The 21849-nt window shown below is 29.3% G+C and overlaps 1 protein-coding gene across 1 annotated transcript in view; it reads left to right on the plus strand.

The window, feature by feature from the left end:
- Positions 1-21849, plus strand: part of LOC109603120 (ras-related and estrogen-regulated growth inhibitor-like) — a 104305-nt gene that overhangs the window by 51161 nt on the left and 31295 nt on the right. Inside the window, exon 3 of the mRNA XM_049964174.1 lies at positions 3184-3260. Within this exon, the coding sequence (XP_049820131.1) occupies positions 3184-3260 (77 nt within the window). The remainder of the gene's footprint in view (positions 1-3183; positions 3261-21849) is intronic.

Raw genomic sequence — 21849 nt, forward strand, 5'->3', positions numbered from 1 at the left:
AAAGAAATGAGGGATTATACACAAAAGAGGAAGTATAAATATCAGCTGCCAAATTGAAGAAAATTGATGAAAGATTAAAGATGATGAGAATAGTTTAAAATAACAATCAAAATAGCCAATTCTCAAGGTTAATTAGGACTATTTAAAAATAAGAAGATGAGAAAGAAATGAGGGAATATACACAAAAGAAGAAGTCCAAATATCAGCTGCCAAATTGAAGAAAATTGATGAAACATTAATGATGATGTCAATAGTTTAAAATAACAATCAAAATAATCAATTCTCGAGATTAATTAGGACTATTTAAAAGTAAGAAGATGATAAAAGAATTAGGGATTATACATAAAAGAGGAAGAATAAATATCAGCTGCCAAATTGAAGAAAATTGATGAAAGATTAAAGATGATAACAATAGTTTAAAATAACAATCAAAATAGTCAATTCCCGAGATTAATTAGGACTATTTAAAAGTAAGAAGATGAGAAAAAAATGAAGGATTATACACAAAAGAAGAAGTCCAAATATCAGCTGCCAAATTGAAGAAAATTGATGAAATATTAAAGATGATGACAATAGTTTAAAATAACCAAAATAGTGAATTCTCAAGATTAATCAGGACTGTTTAAAAGTAAGAAGATGAGAAAAAAATGAGGGACTATGCACAAAAGAGGAAGTATAAATATCAGCTGCCAAATTGAAGAAAATTGATGAAAGATTAAAGATGATGACAATAGTTTAAAATAACAATCAAAATAGACAATTCTCAAGGTTAATTAGGACTATTTAAAAGTAAGAAGATGAGAAAGAAATGAGGGATTACACACAAAAGAGGAAGTATAAATATCAGCTGCCAAATTGAAGAAAATTGATGAAAGATTAAAGATGATGAGAATAGTTTAAAATAACAATCAAAATAGCCAATTCTCGAGATTAATTAGGACTATTTAAAAGTAAGAAGATGATAAAAGAATTAGGGATTATACATAAAAGAGGAAGAATAAATATCAGCTGCCAAATTGAAGAAAATTGATGAAAGATTAAAGATGATAACAATAGTTTAAAATAACAATCAAAATAGTCAATTCCCGAGGTTAATTAGGACTATTTAAAAGTAAGAAGATGAGAAAAAAATGAAGGATTATACACAAAAGAAGAAGTCCAAATATCAGCTGCCAAATTGAAGAAAATTGATGAAATATTAAAGATGATGACAATAGTTTAAAATAACCAAAATAGTGAATTCTCAAGATTAATCAGGACTGTTTAAAAGTAAAAAGATGAGAAAAAAATGAGGGACTATACACAAAAGAGGAAGTATAAATATCAGCTGCCAAATTGAAGAAAATTGATGAAAGATTAAAGATGATGACAATAGTTTAAAATAACAATCAAAATAGACAATTCTCAAGGTTAATTAGGACTATTTAAAAGTAAGAAGATGAAAAAGAAATGAGGGAATATACACAAAAGAAGAAGTCCAAATATCAGCTGCCAAATTGAAGAAAATTGATGAAACATTAATGATGATGTCAATAGTTTAAAATAACAATCAAAATAATCAATTCTCGAGATTAATTAGGACTATTTAAAAGTAAGAAGATGATAAAAGAATTAGGGATTATACATAAAAGAGGAAGAATAAATATCAGCTGCCAAATTGAAGAAAATTGATGAAAGATTAAAGATGATAACAATAATTTAAAATAACAATCAAAATAGACAATTCTCAAGGTTAATTAGGACTATTTAAAAGTAAGAAGATGAGAAAGAAATGAGGGATTATACACAAAAGAAGAAGTACAAATATCAGCTGTCAAATTGAAGAAAATTGATGAGAGATTAAAGATGACAACAATAGTTTAAAATAACAATCAAAATAGTCAATTCCCGAGATTAATTAGGACTATTTAAAAGTAAGAAGATGAAAAAATAATGAAGGATTATACACAAAAGAAGAAGTCCAAATATCAGCTGCCAAATTGAAGAAAATTGATGAAACATTAATGATGATGTCAATAGTTTAAAATAACAATCAAAATAATCAATTCTCGAGATTAATTAGGACTATTTAAAAGTAAGAAGATGATAAAAGAATTAGGGATTATACATAAAAGAGGAAGAATAAATATCAGCTGCCAAATTGAAGAAAATTGATGAAAGATTAAAGATGATAACAATAGTTTAAAATAACAATCAAAATAGTCAATTCCCGAGGTTAATTAGGACTATTTAAAAGTAAGAAGATGAGAAAAAAATGAAGGATTATACACAAAAGAAGAAGTCTAAATATCAGCTGCCAAATTGAAGAAAATTGATAACAAATTAAAGATGATGACAATAGTTTAAAATAATAATCAAAATAGTTAATTCTCAAGATCAATTAGGACTATTTAAAAGTAAGAAGATGAGAAAGAAATGAGTGATTATACACAAAAGAAGAAGTACAAATATCAGCTGTCAAATTGAATAAAATTGATGAAACATTAAAGATGATGACAATAGTTTAAAATAACAATCAACAATGTAAGAAGATGATAAATGTACACATAAGGGAAATGACAAATATCAGTTTCCTAATTGAAAAAATTTGATTCTGAAGATATCCCTATATAAGAACTTCTTAATAGAATTTGTGGTGAAACAATGATGGTACCTAAACAGAAGAAGAAGGAGGGGGAGGAAGAAAAATGAGGATAACAAGCTAAAATTCACTGTTTTATCATGTTTAAATTCATCATCGCCTCCTAATAAAGGAAATCGATGAGTTACACGAAAAAAAGCGACAGTACCAACAACTTTTCAATTAATAAAACGATCGAAAGTGAAAATATTAATTACCCCGCATAATATTTCCATGAGGATCGTACATTTTCATTTAATTAACCTTTCGTTTGGATTTATTTCGTTGACCCGAACGATGCAATTAAACTTATTTGAAAATGATTTAATGATGAACTTCTTCGTCGTTACAACGCACCAGACGTCGTACTGATCCATCATCTATGAAAATTTAATAACATTTATAATTATATGCGTTACGCAACATTTGCATATGTAAAACAACTCTCTTGTACTTATTCAATTTGTCATACAAGCTGGAAGTTTAAAATAAACAGCCAATTATGTGCTTAATGATTTATAATGACCCTCTGGTGTTTGATCTTATTGTTGTTAATGTTTCAGATTTTTTGTACCGTCACAACGTGACCTTCGACAACGTGACGACCGAAGTGGAGATTCTGGACACGTCGAAATGTGCGGTAAGTACCCGAAGTGCGTCAACGTCGTACCCGATCCGGCATAAAGCATATCCGATGGTCTGCCCCACAAATAGGAACGACATTTACGATCGTATCAAAAAGCAAGTTGTTACATGTGCTCCCGATTTATGTAAACGGAATTGCGAACAATCTAACCGGCGCAGAAATGCGTCCATTCAATGTAAATAATTCGAAAATCAATTTCGCGCTGCCCAACAAACGACTGTTGGCTGTTGGCTGCTTCTTTTGCAAGTCTATTAACTCCGGTAATCTATTTCGAGTCGAGAGGATTGTGGACCATAATGGTCTCGGACGCGATTGCTTTATTTCCCCGCCTGGCTTTTAAGTGGCTCAATGGTGGCAATTAACTGTTGTTCGTGCTTCCCTTGTATTTGCTTTTCTCAAAATTAACAGGATGCTTGTTGTGAAGCAGAAATAAGACGAACAAAATTACACATTTTGTCTTCATTTCTCTAAACGATGGGAAACGTATACGATAAAAGCAAAGTAAATAACAACTCTAAAATAAACAGTAATTGATGATTGATTTGAAGAAAGTTGAAGATAATTAATAGAAGATTAAAGATGATGACAAAAAAGTAACGTGCTAAAAATATACAATCATAAATTTTAATTTAATTTAAAATGGCGTTAACAAAAGGCTATATTCAGTAATTCAAAGAGACAAGATGAGACCTAATTAAAGGAAGAGTTAATTTTCAAGATATCTTTATCTTCTTAAAAATAGTTTTTTAAACCATCTTGCAAAACTACATTCAATAATTGACAGAAGACGAGACATAATTAATGGAAGATAAATATTACAAAATGAAAATATATTAGCTTCAAAATTGAAGGTGATTAATGGAAGATTGAAGATAATGACAATAACTTAAAATTTCACCAACAAAGTAGCTAATTTTCTATATATCTTTTTAAAAACTTCTCTAAAAGAGTTATTTAAAGCATCTTCTAAATCTACATTCAATAATTGAAAGACAGAAGACGAGACATAATTAATGGAAGATAAATATTACAAAATAAAAATATATTAGCTTCAAAATTGAACATGATTAATGGAAGATTAAAGATAATGACAATAACTTAAAATTGCACCAACAAAATAGCTTACTTTCAAGATATCTTTTTAAAAGCTTCTTAAAAAAAGTTTTTTAAAGCATCTTGTAAAACTACACACAATAATTGAAAGGCAGAAGATGAGACATAATTAATGGATGATAAATATTACAAAATGAAAATATATTAGCTGCAAAATTGAAGATAATTTATGGAAGATTGAAGATAATGACAATAACTTAAAATTTCACCAACAAAGTAGCTAATTTTCTATATATCTTTTTAAAAACTTCTCTAAAAGAGTTATTTAAAGCATCTTCTAAATCTACATTCAATAATTGAAAGACAGAAGACGAGACATAATTAGTGGAAAGTAAATATTATAAAATGAAAATAAATTAGCTTCAAAATTTAAGATGATTAATGGAAGATTAAAGATAATGACAATAACTTAAAATTGCACCAACAAAATAGCTTATTTTCAAGATATCTTTTTAAAAGCTTCTTAAAAAAGGTTTTTTAAAGCATCTTGTAAAACTATACACAATAATTGAAAGGCAGAAGATGAGACATAATTAATGAAAGATAAATATTACAAAATGAAAGTATATTAGCTGCAAAATTGAAGATGATTAATGGAAGATTGAAGATAATGATAATAACTTAAAATTTCACCAACAAAGTAGCTAATTTTCTATATATCTTTTTAAAAACTTCTCTAAAAGAGTTATTTAAAGCATCTTCTAAATCTACATTCAATAATTGAAAGACAGAAGACGAGACATAATTAGTGGAAGGTAAATATTATAAAATGAAAATAAATTAGCTTCAAAATTTAAGATGATTAATGGAAGATTAAAGATAATGACAATAACTTAAAATTGCACCAACAAAATAGCTTATTTTCAAGATATCTTTTTAAAAGCTTCTTAAAAAAGGTTTTTTAAAGCATCTTGTAAAACTATACACAATAATTGAAAGGCAGAAGATGAGACATAATTAATGAAAGATAAATATTACAAAATGAAAGTATATTAGCTGCAAAATTGAAGATGATTAATGGAAGATTGAAGATAATGATAATAACTTAAAATTTCACCAACAAAGTAGCTAATTTTCTAGATATCTTTTTAAAAACTTCCCTAAAAGAGTTATTTAAAGCATCTTCTAAATATACATTCAATAATTGAAAGACAGAAGACGAGACATAATTAGTGGAAGATAAATATTACAAAATGAAAATATATTAGCTTCAAAATTGAAGATGATTAATGGAAGATTGAAGGTAATGACAAATTCTACTAACAAAATATCTTTTTAAAAGCTTCTTAAAAAAAGTTTTTTAAAACATCTTGTAAAGCTATAAAAATACATTGAAGATGATTAGTGGAAGATTAAAGATAATGATAATAATTTAAAATTACACTAACAAAATGGCTAATTTTCAAAATATCTTTTTAAAAGCTTCTTAAAAAACTACATTCAATAATGGAAAGGCAGAAGATGAGACATAATTAATGGAAGATTACAAAATGAAAATGTATTAACTGCAAATTTGAAGATGTTTAATAGAAAATTTAAAGTAATGACAATAATTTAAAATTGCACCAGTAAAATAGCTAATTTTGGAAAGCTGTATTCAGTAATTGAAAAATAAAAACTGAAAAATAATTAAAGGAAAATACAAAATGAAAATATGTCAATAAAATTGAAGATAGTATATTTGGTTAAATAGAAAAGAAATTATGATGGAGATTTGATTAATGTTATATTATGTACCCTTTTAAGCTAAATTGAAGAGAAAGGAGAGAAAGAAGAAACCAAAGATGATGATGAAAATGCGGACGTCCATTTTATTGAAGTTAACGAAGCTAAATTTCTTATCATGACCATTAACCTGTATAAAGGCAAAAGGAGAGTTCAAAATAATACCAGACTATTGAGTTACGCCACTGATAATAATCGGATGTTTGTACTACCGCAATGATCGCTTATATTTCAATGGTACCTAGTGGGACTTATAGTACCGCCACTTTTCATCCAGACAGATATTTTATCACTGAATTTCCGTCATTAATTAATAATAGCGAATAACTGTATTTCCTCCTTGGTATGGCGGCGAAAGCGTCATTCCTTCTGGAACGTTTCGGACGCGGAGCAAAAATTTGCTTATTAATATCATCTCCGTATTATTTCTGGTTGTGGTTCAGCCATTCATTACTCTATCCACTTGAATGAATGTGAGATATTATGGTGATACTTCATCATATTATATAACATACACAAGGCATTGTTGAGGTGAAGTAACTCTTCGTAATCAAATCCGGAAACGGTACCGTACTCATTGTTATTAAGAGGGTGCAGCCCGGACTTTATAGCAATTTTATTGGGCTGTTTGCAATATCAATTTAGAAGATGCAGTTGCGTCTGTGGACAACAAAAGAAAACTCCAACTGAAGTATCGTAAAGATGAAATAAATAATTATTTATTTGATCCACGTACGTGTATTTTATTCCTATGTAAAGTGGTGTAGCAGTCGTGTTGATTTCCTGATATTTAACGTCCAACAGTAGTGTCGGGCTGAATTAACACATAAATTTCGTACAAAAGCAGCAAAACGGTTGGATGTCGTAAACCGACTGGCGGGTATAATGATCCCGGAATAATTTATGGTCCGGGACTGCGAGTAATGATGACTTTTTCTCCTGCATCCACTTTAAGTGACATTTAACTTTTACACCTTTACCTTAACCGTACTCACTGCTACATTTGCACAAGTAAAATGATGAGGAGTTTTTTACAATGTTGTAGGAACAAAAACCAGATTTTTGATCCTGCTGATTTATAATGCAACCACTGCAAGAACCTAATCGTTTCATTCATGCGAAACCGAACGCGTGACGGCACCGACCAGTGAATGTCCCAACAGGAGTCCATTTACGGCTGTGATGTACAGAGTGCCCACTTTTCAGCCGGCCCGGATTATTGGCGTGAACGAGGAAACGTTCAATCGTCCTGCTAGCAGGTCCGTTAAACGAAATTTACGTAATGCTATGGCCATACAAAAGCGTTCCTGCGAACGTATTCGTTACAAACTAGATTAGATTATGCAGTCTAACAAAATGGATGTTTTTTTTTTTGGTATCAGAAAACACAGAACTGATTTTATGTCATCAGATTAAATCTACATACTCTGGCATTCATTCAATATCCAAGGAACTAATGTGACATATCTTTAACTAGATTCAGCAGTAAGACCCGCATCAACTTTTAAAGTAGTACCCACTTCATCCTTTAAACATCTTAGAGTTGCTGGAATATGATATATAGTGACAATGTTGGATTCTTCCAATTGTTGGAAAATGATACAGCAACAACCTTCACCTGAGTGAAGAAAACATTGTGATTTTGAAACAGATTTAACAGTTCTTCAACCCTTTATTTAGCTAAAACTGAACGACATCCAAATTGAAGGAAAATAATCTGGTTCATCTTTTATTTCCTTAATACCTAGCTCTGACAGATGTTATTTTGGATTCGTCCGACTGCTGGAAAATGATACAGCAACAACAATGTCAGATGAAGAAAACACTGTGACTTTGAAATAGATTTAACAATTCTTCAACTCTTTATTTAGCTAAAACTGAATGACTTCTAACAGACCTGAACCTCTCAAAGGAGTCCATCCAGTTGCTGCATCCAGATTGAAGGAAAATAATCTAGTTTATCCTTTATTTCCTTAATACCTAGCTCTGACAGATGTTATTTTGGATTCTTCCAACTGCTGGAAGATGATGCAGCAACAACAATGTCAGATGAAGATAACGACTGTGACTTTGAAACAGATTTAACAATTCTTCAACCCTTTATTTAGCTAAAACTGAACGACTTCTAAGAGACCTGGATCTCTCAAAGGAGTCCGTCCAGTTGCTGCATCCAGATTGAAGGAAAATAATCTAGTTTATCCTTTATTTCCTTAATACCTAGCTCTGACCGATGTTATTTTGGATTCTTCCAACTGCTGAAAGATGATGCAGCAACAACAATGTCAGATGAAGATAACGACTGTGACTTTGAAACAGATTTAACAATTCTTCAACCCTTTATTTAACTAAAACTGAACGACTTCTAAGAGACCTGGATCTCTCAAAGGAGTCCATCCAGTTGCTACATCCAATTTGAAGGAAAATAATCTAGTTTATCCTTTATTTCCTTAATACCTAGCTCTGACAGATGTTACTTTAGATTCTTCCAACTGCTGGAAGATGATACAGCAACAAGAATGTCAGGTGAAGAAAACACTGTGACTTTAAAATAGATTTAACAATCCTTCAACACTTTATTTAGCTAAAACTGAACGACTTCTAAGAGACCTGAACCTCTCAAAGGAGTCCATCCAGTTACTACATCCAAATTGAAGGAAAATAATATAGTTTATCATTTATTTCCTTATTATCTAGCTTTGACAGAACTGCTGGAAGATGATACAGCAACAACAATGTCACGTAAGGAAAAAGACTGAGAGTTTGAAGGAGATTTAACAATTCTTCAACAATTCAATTTATCTCATAGACTATCTGAATCTCTTAAAGTTCAGTACCTTGCTTCTTCTCAAGTCCTAAATCCAAAAGTTGCTTAGGAACAGTTGAGGGATCCTTGACACCAAAATGCCTATTGGCCTGTATTATATAATTTTTTCTTAGTAGTAGAAAAAGAAGGTAATGATTTAGTGGTGGACGTGCCAATTTGTAGTGGGCAGAAGAAATATCATTGTTCCCTGTCCGTTTGAATTAACATTGCACCGGTTGTAAATAAAGGACGCCTTAAGTCATTTAAATCTCGACACAATAAATAATAATAACTTGCGTAACGTGTCACGTTTATTGTTTCATGTAGGTGATCCGAATGAATATTTGGCCCACTTTCCCACCGCCGTTTTGCGCATTCGTTTGATGGATCCGTGATCCTGCCGGGAAAAGTGATTACCGTCAATTTTTCCCTGATACGAATGTGACACAACATCGTTTAACATGTCTATGCAAATCCGAATCGGTTTTGCATAAAATAAATGGCACGCAAACTTTTTTACTGGTCGGTTAAATTTTAATAACATTAACTATACCAACCAACAATCATGTTTTCATATTTGTGACAAACCTTGTATGCAATAAACCCTGACGTTCGGCAATTAAACTGTAATTTATTTCAACAGAAATTATTATTTATTTAATAACGTCGAACGTAATTTATTTATTTGCTGTAACACATATGCATAACATGCACACCATGTACATCATTTAGCATGTTAATTGCTGCATTTATTAAGCTATTTCCTGTTTCCATCTGCATACGTTACATAAGACGGATTAAGCGTTTTCAATTTGAAAAAATTTTACTCCTTTTCAGTTTACGACCGACTATCATTTGAACGGTTCCACTTTTTTTACGGTGATTACCATAAATTGATCCTAAGGTTGATTTTAAGTAGATTAAACTCGATAATTGATTATTAGCCAATTAAAAAATGTGCTCACTTTGAAACTGAATATCGGACATTAATTATGGAAAAGGCGTCTGACATGTCCCACTCTTTTAATGCTTATACGAGTATTATGTAAGATTAAACCGATTAAAAGCTTAGTCCTTATAAGGGCGAAGAAAAGTTTTAGCACTCGAACGAGTTTGCATGTAAAATTTAATAGAACGAACTAAACTAACATAGTTAGTTTAACAAACAATCAATGAATTTTATGTAATAATTTAATGGTTAATGTCTTTATATCGTGTTTAGGTGTTATTAAATCATATTCGATATGGTTGAGGAAAGTGTTATAATCTCACCCCCGGTTTAGTGGAGTGGATAAATCAGACTTATTTGTGACATATAATTACAGGAAATTGATTGTGCTATGTTTTATGGCTTATTATTCGAATCAATGTTCTGGAAATATGTACATAAGTATATTTACATTAATTACTAAATTATATGTGCTTGATTTCACTGGTGTTAACACTAGTTTATAGATTTTGACAAATTTCAGGAAATTAGGTAATGAATGAGCAAAAAAATGTCAGTTTTAAGGCAAAAATATTAACTAATTCATATTAAGATTAATAATAAAATTTGTCAAATTTAATAGATAATTTCTAAAAAATTATTATTATTTGTAAATTAAAAAAAAAAAGCATCAAGATAATTTGAAAATTTTAAAAGTTGTTATTTAATTATTTAAGATAAAAAACTCAAAAAGTTTCAGGAACTTAAAAATGGGGCAAGAAATAATCAAAATTTGACAAATATTATAGAACTTTCAATTAAAAATATTAATTTTTAAACAAACATTAAGATAATTATAAAAGAATCAGAAAAATATTTAAAATTTATTAATTTGTGTCATGTCATAAAACACTGCTAATAATATTAATTTTCAGACAAAGAATTCGAAAAATACTGAAATATTTGAAAATGAAAATGTGAAAAATTTTATTAAGAAAATTCAATTTTTAAATGAAACTTCTGAAAAAAGTCTGAAATGTTAATTTTTAAACAAAATATTAAAAAAATCACTGAAATTTTTAATTTTAAAACAAAATCGTTTAGAAATGTGAAAAATTTTAAGTAAAACTTTATTAAGAATATTCAATTTTTAGAGGAAACTTCTGAAAAATGTCTGAAATATTAATTTTCAGACAAGATATTAAAAGTCACTGAAATTTTTAAATTTTAAAACAAAATCGTTGAAAATATGAAAAATTTTAAGTCAAACTTTATTAAGAAAATTCAGTTTTTAGATGAAACTTCTGAAAAATGTCTGAAATGTTAATTTTCAGACAAAATATTAAAAAATCATTGAAATTTATTAAATTTTAAAACAAAATCGTTGAAAATATGAAAAATTTTAAGTCAAATTTTATTAAGAAACTTTTAAATTTTAAGACAAAATCGTTAAAAATGTGAAACATTTTAAGTAAAACTTTATTAAGAATATTCAATTTTTAGAGGAAACTTCTGAAAAATGTCTGAAATATTAATTTTCAGACAAGATATTAAAAAATCATTGAAATTTTTAAATTTTAAAACAAAATCGTTGAAAATATGAAAAATTTTACGTAAAATTTTATTAAGAAAATTCAATTTTTACATGAAACATCTGAAAAATGTCTGATATGTTAATTTTCAGACAAAATATTCAATTTTTTAAATTTTAAGAAAAAATTGTTGAAAATTTAAAAAATTTTAAGTAAAACTTTATTAAGAAAATTCAATTTTTACATGAAACTTCTGAAAAATGTTAATTTTCAGACAAAAAAATCAAAAAATCATAAGAAATTTTAAGAAATTTGTTAAAAATATATAAATTTGTACAGAAAAGTCATTTTTTTAGATGAAAATTTTAAAAAATGTCAATAAAAGTTTAAAATAAGAGAATTTTTAATAAAAATTGAACTAATAAATGTCAGTTTTGAAAGAAGAACAAAAAAAATTATGAATTTAAAACAAAAATTTGACTTATAAATTAATTTTTGTTTTGAATTCATAATTTTTTTTATTTAAATAATAAAATTTAAATAGCGTGAAAGAAGTTCAGCTGAAAATTTAATTTTTTTTATACAGAAAATTACAAAAATCGTTAAATTTTAAAATTTGATGAAGATATAAACAAAATTATGTTTATCAATCAATATTTTGAGAATTTTACATGAAAAGCATCATTTTTTTTAACCAAAAATATAAAAAATATAAATATTTGTTGACTTTAGGACATTTTTTACAAAAATTAATTATTAAAATTTCATAGTATTAATTTTATAAAATAATATAAATATAATTTATAAATTATGATGGAAAAATAGACAAAATTAGGTAAGATTCGTTTATTATAAGATAAAACTGATAAAAATAAAGAAAAATCAGATGAGTAATGTCATTTTTTCCAAATTCCAAAGAGTCAATTTTTAATGACAATATAAGGTAAAATTATTTACCATTATTCTACTGATTCATCGTCACACGGTGTATTTTTCCTTGTAAATTGTTACAAATCTTCTCGCCGAACCATAAATTTGTGGCAGCCTCAAAAATAGAAAATTACAATTATAAAACACATGGGAGAGTGTGGTAAGAGAAGGTAAGAATCGAATCGAGGAATTTCAGGGCGAGAAACGCCTGGGAACGAGACCGTATGGAGACCGTACGACCATCTTAGGTGGTCATGAACATATTCCATGTTTATGTACCGGGAAGGACGCATGGATGTCATATTGTCTTTTCAGTTTCAGTTCCTGCACGCGATTTTTCTGCAAATCACGATGTGCCCTTCCTCGCTTTGACAGTCTCAATAATGTATGCATAATATGTGTACCACGTTACGGTCCTCGGTGCTCTGGCACCGGGGACGACTCGGCTAGAAAGTCCGGGACTTTCAGCCTCCAATCTTCATGTACATCTTAACGAAGTATTTCGCATCGAAATGCACAATTTACGATAACAGCCGCGGCATTACCGACATCACCGGCATTACCGATAATGCACTTATTAATAACCCCACATAAAATTTAAGTGAACGAATGAATTAGAAATTTTTCGCCGTTTTTCCGTCGCGCTCGCGAAAGCATCTTGTTAAATAATATATATGTCGATCGTAAAATTGTTAACAAGTATATTCGCCAATTTCTAAATGCACAACGGCGCAATATCTTTTTGTTTTTTACGCATACTAATCGGACTCGTGCTGCGCCAAACTGATTTGACTTTCTACGTTTTGTCATTTCAATTATGGAGACGGTTTGCCTCCGTAAGCACCAAACGAATTAATTGCGACGATCAATCAACTATTGTTAGCCGGATTTCTAAATAACCGAAGAGACAAGTGTTGAGCAACTGGAAGTGTCTTCGGGCCAATTAAAACCTTGATAAAAGAATTCATTTTACCTTGTTATCTTCACTTTTACTCCTTCTTCTTCTTCTTCTTCTTCTCCTTTTTCTGTTTAGTACCATCATCTCTTATGTCTTGTCTTCAGAATTAATTATTTTAATTGTTATTTTAAATGATTGTTAATAAAATATCTTTAATTTGGTCACTGATATTTATTGTTCTTCTTTTATGTATATTCCCTCATTTCTTTCTCATCTTCTTACTTTTAAATGGTCATAATTAATCTCGAGAATTGACTATTTTGATGTTATTTTAAACTATTGTCATCATTTTTAATCCTTCATTAATTTTCTTCAATTTGACAGCTGATATTTATACTTCCTCTTTTGTGTATAATCCCTCATTTCTTTCTCATCATCTTACATAGTCCTCATTAATCTTGAGAATTGATTGTTATTTTAAACTATTGTCATCATCTTTAATCTTTCATCAATTTTCTTCAATTTGGCACTGATATTTATACTTCGTCTTTTGTGTATAATCCCTCATTTCTTTCTCATCTTCTTACTTTTAAATAGTCCTAATTAATCCTGAGAATTGTCTATTTTAATTATTATTTTAAACTATTGTCAGCATTTTTAATCTTTCATCAATTTTCTTCAATTTGGCACTGATATTTACACTTCCTCTTTTGTGCATAATCCCTCATTTCTTTCTCATCTTCTTACTTTTAAATAGTCCTAATTAATCTTGAGAATTGGCTATTTTGATTGTTATTTTAAACTATTCTCATCATCTTTAATCTTTCATCAATTTTCTTCAATTTGGCAGCTGATATTTGTACTTCCTCTTTTGTGTATACTCCCCCATTTCATTCTCATCTTCTTACTTTTAAATAATCCTAATTCATCTCGAGAATTGACTATTTTGATTGTTATTTTAAACTATTGTCATCATATTTAATCTTTCATCAATTTTCTTCAATTTGGCAACTGATATTTGTACTTCCTCTTTTGTGTATATTCCCACATTTCTTTCTCTTCTTCTTACTTTTAAATAGTCCTAATTAATATTGACAATTGACTATTTTGATTGTTATTTTAAGCTATTGTCATCATCTTTAATCTTTCATCAATTTTCTTCAATTTGGCAGCTGATATTTGTACTTCCTCTTTTGTGTATATTCCCTCATTTCTTCCTTATCTTGTTACTTTTAAGTAGTCCTAATTAATATTGACAATTGACTATTTTGATTGTTATTTTAAACTATTGTCATCATCTTTAATCTTTCATCAATTTTCTTCAATTTGGCAGCTGATATTTGTACTTCCTTTTTTGTGTATATTCCCCCATTTCATTCTTAACTTCTTACTTTTAAATAGTCCTAATTAATTTCGAGAATTGACTATTTTGATTGTTATTTTAATCTATTGTCATCATCTTTAATCTTTCATCAATTTTCTTCAATTTGGCAATTGATATTTGTACTTCCTCTTTTGTGTATATTCCCACATTACTTTCTCTTCTTCTTACTTTTAAATAGTCCTAATTAATCCTGAGAATTGTTTATTTTGATTATTATTTTAAACTACTGTCATCATCTATAATCTTTCATGAATTTTCTTCAATTTGGCACTGATATTTATACATCCTCTTTTGTGTATAATCCTCCATTTCTTTCTCATCTTCTTACTTTTAAATAGTCCTAGTTAATCCTGAGAATTGTCTATTTTGATTGTTATTTTAAACTATTTTCATCATTTTTAATCTTTCATCAATTTTCTTCAATTTGGCAGATGATATTTACACTTCCTCTTTTGTGCATAATCCTTCATTTCTTTCTCATCTTCTTACTTTTAAATAGTCATAATTAATCCTGAGAATTGTCTATTTTGATTGTTATCTTAAACTATTGTCACCATCTTTAATCTTTCATCAATTTTCTTCAATTTGGCAGTTGATATTTATACTTCCCCTTTTGTGTATATTCCCTCATTTCTTCCTCATCTTGTTACTTTTAAATAGTCCTAATTAATCTTGACAATTGGCTATTTTGATTGTTATTTTAAACTATAATCATCATCTTTAATCTTTCATCAATTTTCTTCAATTTGGCAACTGATATTTGTACTTCTTCTTTTGTGTATATTCCCTCATTTCTTCCTCAACTTGTTACTTTTAAGTAGTCCTAATTAATATCGAGATTTGATTGTTATTTTAAATAATTGTCATCATCTTTAATATTTCATCAGTTTTCTTGAAGTTGACAAGAGGCAAGCGTCGAAGAACCGGAGGTGTCTTCGGAGCAATTAAAAGAGTAGCCGTCATGTAGGCATCCAATTTTAGCTCACGCAGTTCGAATATCAATTTGTCAACATGGTGGAAGTGTAGCAGAAAGTTCTTGTACACCGCTACACCGGTTATTTATGGTTATAGGGACCGATATAGTTCAGCGATAGCAAGTGGCTGTGTAATGCATATTTTCCGACGTATATGAGCAAATATAAATTACGTTTACGATTTTACGGAAGTTGTTACGAAATTGTTTATTTCATGTGATAGCCAGGTAACTTTTTTTTCTAACGCATTAGGGTCGTTAAGCTTTAATATAAGTAAACAAACCGAACCAATATTGAAAGGCAGGTCGATTAACAATAACAAGGTGTAGTCCTGCTACGAAAAAGTCACTGTACCGTTCGCAGATAACTAACATGACACGATTATGTTGTATGCAAATGAGTGTTGCCCATTTTTGCCCAAAACTGGGCTAAGCAAAGATCAAATACTATTTTCAAAAGGCAGATGATGAAATTAACCATTTGCTAAAGACTACAATTGACTAGTCAAATAGATATCTTCAAAATGAATCCATTTTTTAGCTATTTAAAGTCCTTGTTTTTTCAATTTATCTCTTTTAATATCTTAGTATGGCTTTCCAAGGTGGTCATTAAGTTCTTTTGATAAATTGACCATCTTCCTTCAACAAATAGACTCTTTCTTCTTTTTCGCCTAGTTTAGAGTTGTGTCCATCATCACACAGTTTCTTCTTTTCCTAATTTCTAATTTTAGGATTGATTTCATTTGAGCTGGCTTCCGCCATCTTGGAAATGCCACACACCATCGTGATTGCAGTATTAATTCAAAACAAAACGAATTAAATTTAGATAATGCACTGGCATTTATATTAAAAACAGATGGAATCTTCAATTCGCAACCTGGGGCGTCAAAACCTCGCCGTTATACCAATGGTATTGGGTGTAAAAGTGCAAGCAGGCAGATTAGACGATTTGATTGTGCAGGAAATATGTTAATAAAGCATTCGATTTAAATGTTAAGTTTCCAATGAGCACTTTTAGCAATCCATGATATTTAATAAACGAGAAAATAGTGTTTAATGATCCCAATTGAAGGCTTCGCGAATCGGCCACAGTTCAACAAAAGCACTTGGAAATAAATACAACAAAGAAATGATAATGTTGCATTATGCATGAAATTTTTTTCTCGCAGAAAGTAACAAATGTGTCTGTAATGGTTTGTTGAGTGCACGCCTCTTTTGTTGACAGAACTGAGCAACAATGCGAAAGCTTAAATTATCGTTATTACATATAATTAGTAATACCTCGAGTCGGGCTTAACAAAAACCACTTACTCGCTTTATAGTTATCGATGTTTTATGTACAAATGTAAAGTTGATATTTTCCTCCATTTATTCGAGTCCTGACTTGAAAATTGCAGACCATCAACCTAATTTATGGCCTATTATGTTGGTACCTTTCATTGTCAAGTCGAAGGTAATTAAAAATTCGTCTTAGCCATTAATAAAATGTTTAATAAAAGTGAAATATTCTTTCAAAGCTGAAATGAATGTAATTAATATGGATCAGATAATGTGTCACTTAATTAAAGCATTTTAAATTTATTAAAAGGGCACCACAATATTTTTAGAAGCAATTACATCCAGTAATTAAAATTCAAAAGCCGACATTTAATTTATTTTTGTAATTACAAACCTATATCAGATGACGATGACGATAAGCTCCATTACACGTTTCTTGAACTTATTTCTTGGTTTCTTGTACCGTTTTTTTGTGGCACACTTATATTTTAATCGAGTCTCATGAACGTTTGCTTTTGTTTCATTTTATTGTCGCCGAACGAAATTTGCTCATAATGTAATAATTGAATTTTGCACGATAACACAAAAGTGATAGTGCATAAAGTTGTTAATGAAAAAATAAGGAAGTACAAGTGACCTTCCTTATAATTAATTTTATGAGCGTCATAAATAATTTCCCTTTCTGAAATCCGTTAAACAAAATTTCACGCCAATTTTAAATGCAGTTAGGTGTATAAGTGCAGAAGAACTTAACTGTTTGTAACAAGGAGTAAGTTTAATGACAGGAATTTAGTTTTTTCTTATGTTATACAGAATTACCTTCCAATTAAAAAAAAATTAAATGAAAATCAGGTGTAATAAAGATAAATTATTTGAAAAGAGCAGGAATTATTTTTTTACGTTATTCACAATTAAAATTTTTCACGGTATTCAGGTAAATTAGCAATCCTGCTTAATTTGTCAAAAGAACAAAGCTTTGACTACTTAAAAGTTCAACTTTTCATGCACAAGAAGTACATTCAGTGTCAGGAATGAAATTCTCTTTAGTTTATTCAGAATTAAAATGCTTTCAAACATAGTTGTGCAAGACACTCTTGGTTCCTGCTGTATCTATCGAAATGACAAAGCTTTCCAAGTATGAATTATCGATAATTCATGTTTCAGAGAGTAAATTTGATAAAAGGAATTAGTTTTTTCTTACCTTAGTCATAATTAACATGTGCCCAACTGAAAATATGCACAGTATTCAGATAAATAAGCATTCCTGCTTAATCTGTTAAAGGAGCAAAGCTTTGCCAACATAAAATTTCGACTATTTATGCACAAGAAGTAAATTCAGTGTCAGGAATGAACTTCTCTTTAGTTTATTCAAAATTAAAATGTTTTCAAATGAATTTGTGAAGACATTCCTGGTTCCTGCTATATCTGTCGAAATGACAAAGCTTTTCAAGTATAAATTATCGATAATTCATGTTTCAGAGAGTAAATTTAATAACAGCAATTAGTTTTTTCTTACCTTAGACATAATTAACATGTGCCCAACTGAAAATGTGCACAGTATTCAGATAAATAAGCATTCCTGCTTAATCACTTAAAGGAGCAAAGCTTTGCCAACATAAAATTTCGACTATTTATGCATAAGAAGTAAATTCAGTGTCAGGAATGAACTTTTCTTTAGATATATTCAAAATTAAAATGTTTTCAAATAAAGTTGTGAAGACATTCCTGGTTTCTGCTACATCTGTCGAAATGACAAAGCTTTTCAAGTATAAATTATCCATAATTCATGTTTCAGAGAGTAAATTTAATAACAGCAATTAATTTATTCTTACCTTAGACATAATTAACACGTGTCCAACTGAAAATGTGCACAGTATTCAGATAAATAACCATTCCTGCATAATCTATTAAAGGAGCAAAGCTTTGCCAACATAAAATTTCGACTATTTATGCATAAGAAGTAAATTCAGTGTCAGGAATGAACTTTTCTTTAGTTTATTCAAAATTAAAATGTTTTCAAATAAAGTTGTGAAGACATTCCTGGTTCCTGCTATATCTGTCGAAATGACAAAGCTTTCCAAGTATAAATTATCGATAATTCATGTTTCAGAGAGTAAATTTAATAACAGGAATTAGTTTTTTCTTACCATAGTCATAATTAACATGTGCTCAACTGAAAATGTGCACAGTATTCGGATAAATAAGCATTCCTGCTTAATCACTTAAAGGAGTAAAGCTTTGCCAACATAAAATTTCGACTATTTATGCATAATAAGTAAATGCAGTGTCAGGAATGAACTTCTCTTTAGTTTATTCAAAATTAAAATGTTTTCAAATGAAGTTGTGAAGACATTCCTGGTTCCTGCTACATCTGTCGAAATGACAAAGCTTTTCAAGTATAAATTATCCATAATTCATGTTTCAGAGAGTAAATTTAATAACAGCAATTAGTTTTTTCTTACCTTAGACATAATTAACATGTGCCCAACTGAAAATGTGCACAGTATTCAGATAAATAACCATTCCTGCATAATCTGTTAAAGGAGCAAAGCTTTGCCAACATAAAATTTCGACTATTTATGCACAAGAAGTAAATTCAGTGTCAGGAATGAACTTCTCTTTAGTTTATTCAAAATTAAAATGTTTTCAAATGAATTTGTGAAGACATTCCTGGTTCCTGCTATATCTGTCGAAATGACAAAGCTTTTCAAGTATAAATTATCGATAATTCATGTTTCAGAGAGTAAATTTAATAACAGCAATTAGTTTTTTCTTACCTTAGACATAATTAACATGTGCCCAACTGAAAATGTGCACAGTATTCAGATAAATAAGCATTCCTGCTTAATCACTTAAAGGAGCAAAGCTTTGCCAACATAAAATTTCGACTATTTATGCATAAGAAGTAAATTCAGTGTCAGGAATGAACTTTTCTTTAGATATATTCAAAATTAAAATGTTTTCAAATAAAGTTGTGAAGACATTCCTGGTTTCTGCTACATCTGTCGAAATGACAAAGCTTTTCAAGTATAAATTATCCATAATTCATGTTTCAGAGAGTAAATTTAATAACAGCAATTAATTTATTCTTACCTTAGACATAATTAACACGTGTCCAACTGAAAATGTGCACAGTATTCAGATAAATAACCATTCCTGCATAATCTGTTAAAGGAGCAAAGCTTTGCCAACATAAAATTTCGACTATTTATGCATAAGAAGTAAATTCAGTGTCAGGAATGAACTTTTCTTTAGTTTATTCAAAATTAAAATGTTTTCAAATAAAGTTGTGAAGACATTCCTGGTTCCTGCTATATCTGTCGAAATGACAAAGCTTTCCAAGTATAAATTATCGATAATTCATGTTTCAGAGAGTAAATTTAATAACAGGAATTAGTTTTTTCTTACCATAGTCATAATTAACATGTGCTCAACTGAAAATGTGCACAGTATTCGGATAAATAAGCATTCCTGCTTAATCACTTAAAGGAGTAAAGCTTTGCCAACATAAAATTTCGACTATTTATGCATAATAAGTAAATGCAGTGTCAGGAATGAACTTCTCTTTAGTTTATTCAAAATTAAAATGTTTTCAAATGAAGTTGTGAAGACATTCCTGGTTCCTGCTACATCTGTCGAAATGACAAAGCTTTTCAAGTATAAATTATCCATAATTCATGTTTCAGAGAGTAAATTTAATAACAGCAATTAGTTTTTTCTTACCTTAGACATAATTAACATGTGCCCAACTGAAAATGTGCACAGTATTCAGATAAATAACCATTCCTGCATAATCTGTTAAAGGAGCAAAGCTTTGCCAACATAAAATTTCGACTATTTATGCACAAGAAGTAAATTCAGTGTCAGGAATGAACTTCTCTTTAGTTTATTCAAAATTAAAATGTTTTCAAATGAATTTGTGAAGACATTCCTGGTTCCTGCTATATCTGTCGAAATGACAAAGCTTTTCAAGTATAAATTATCGATAATTCATGTTTCAGAGAGTAAATTTAATAACAGCAATTAGTTTTTTCTTACCTTAGACATAATTAACATGTGCCCAACTGAAAATGTGCACAGTATTCAGATAAATAAGCATTCCTGCTTAATCACTTAAAGGAGCAAAGCTTTGCCAACATAAAATTTCGACTATTTATGCATAAGAAGTAAATTCAGTGTCAGGAATGAACTTTTCTTTAGATATATTCAAAATTAAAATGTTTTCAAATAAAGTTGTGAAGACATTCCTGGTTTCTGCTACATCTGTCGAAATGACAAAGCTTTTCAAGTATAAATTATCCATAATTCATGTTTCAGAGAGTAAATTTAATAACAGCAATTAATTTATTCTTACCTTAGACATAATTAACACGTGTCCAACTGAAAATGTGCACAGTATTCAGATAAATAACCATTCCTGCATAATCTGTTAAAGGAGCAAAGCTTTGCCAACATAAAATTTCGACTATTTATGCATAAGAAGTAAATTCAGTGTCAGGAATGAACTTTTCTTTAGTTTATTCAAAATTAAAATGTTTTCAAATAAAGTTGTGAAGACATTCCTGGTTCCTGCTATATCTGTCGAAATGACAAAGCTTTCCAAGTATAAATTATCGATAATTCATGTTTCAGAGAGTAAATTTAATAACAGGAATTAGTTTTTTCTTACCATAGTCATAATTAACATGTGCTCAACTGAAAATGTGCACAGTATTCGGATAAATAAGCATTCCTGCTTAATCACTTAAAGGAGTAAAGCTTTGCCAACATAAAATTTCGACTATTTATGCATAATAAGTAAATGCAGTGTCAGGAATGAACTTCTCTTTAGTTTATTCAAAATTAAAATGTTTTCAAATGAAGTTGTGAAGACATTCCTGGTTCCTGCTACATCTGTCGAAATGACAAAGCTTTTCAAGTATAAATTATCCATAATTCATGTTTCAGAGAGTAAATTTAATAACAGCAATTAGTTTTTTCTTACCTTAGACATAATTAACATGTGCCCAACTGAAAATG

Source organism: Aethina tumida, chromosome 3, assembly GCF_024364675.1.
Source record: "Aethina tumida isolate Nest 87 chromosome 3, icAetTumi1.1, whole genome shotgun sequence".
Classification (NCBI taxonomy): Eukaryota; Metazoa; Arthropoda; class Insecta; order Coleoptera; family Nitidulidae; genus Aethina; species Aethina tumida.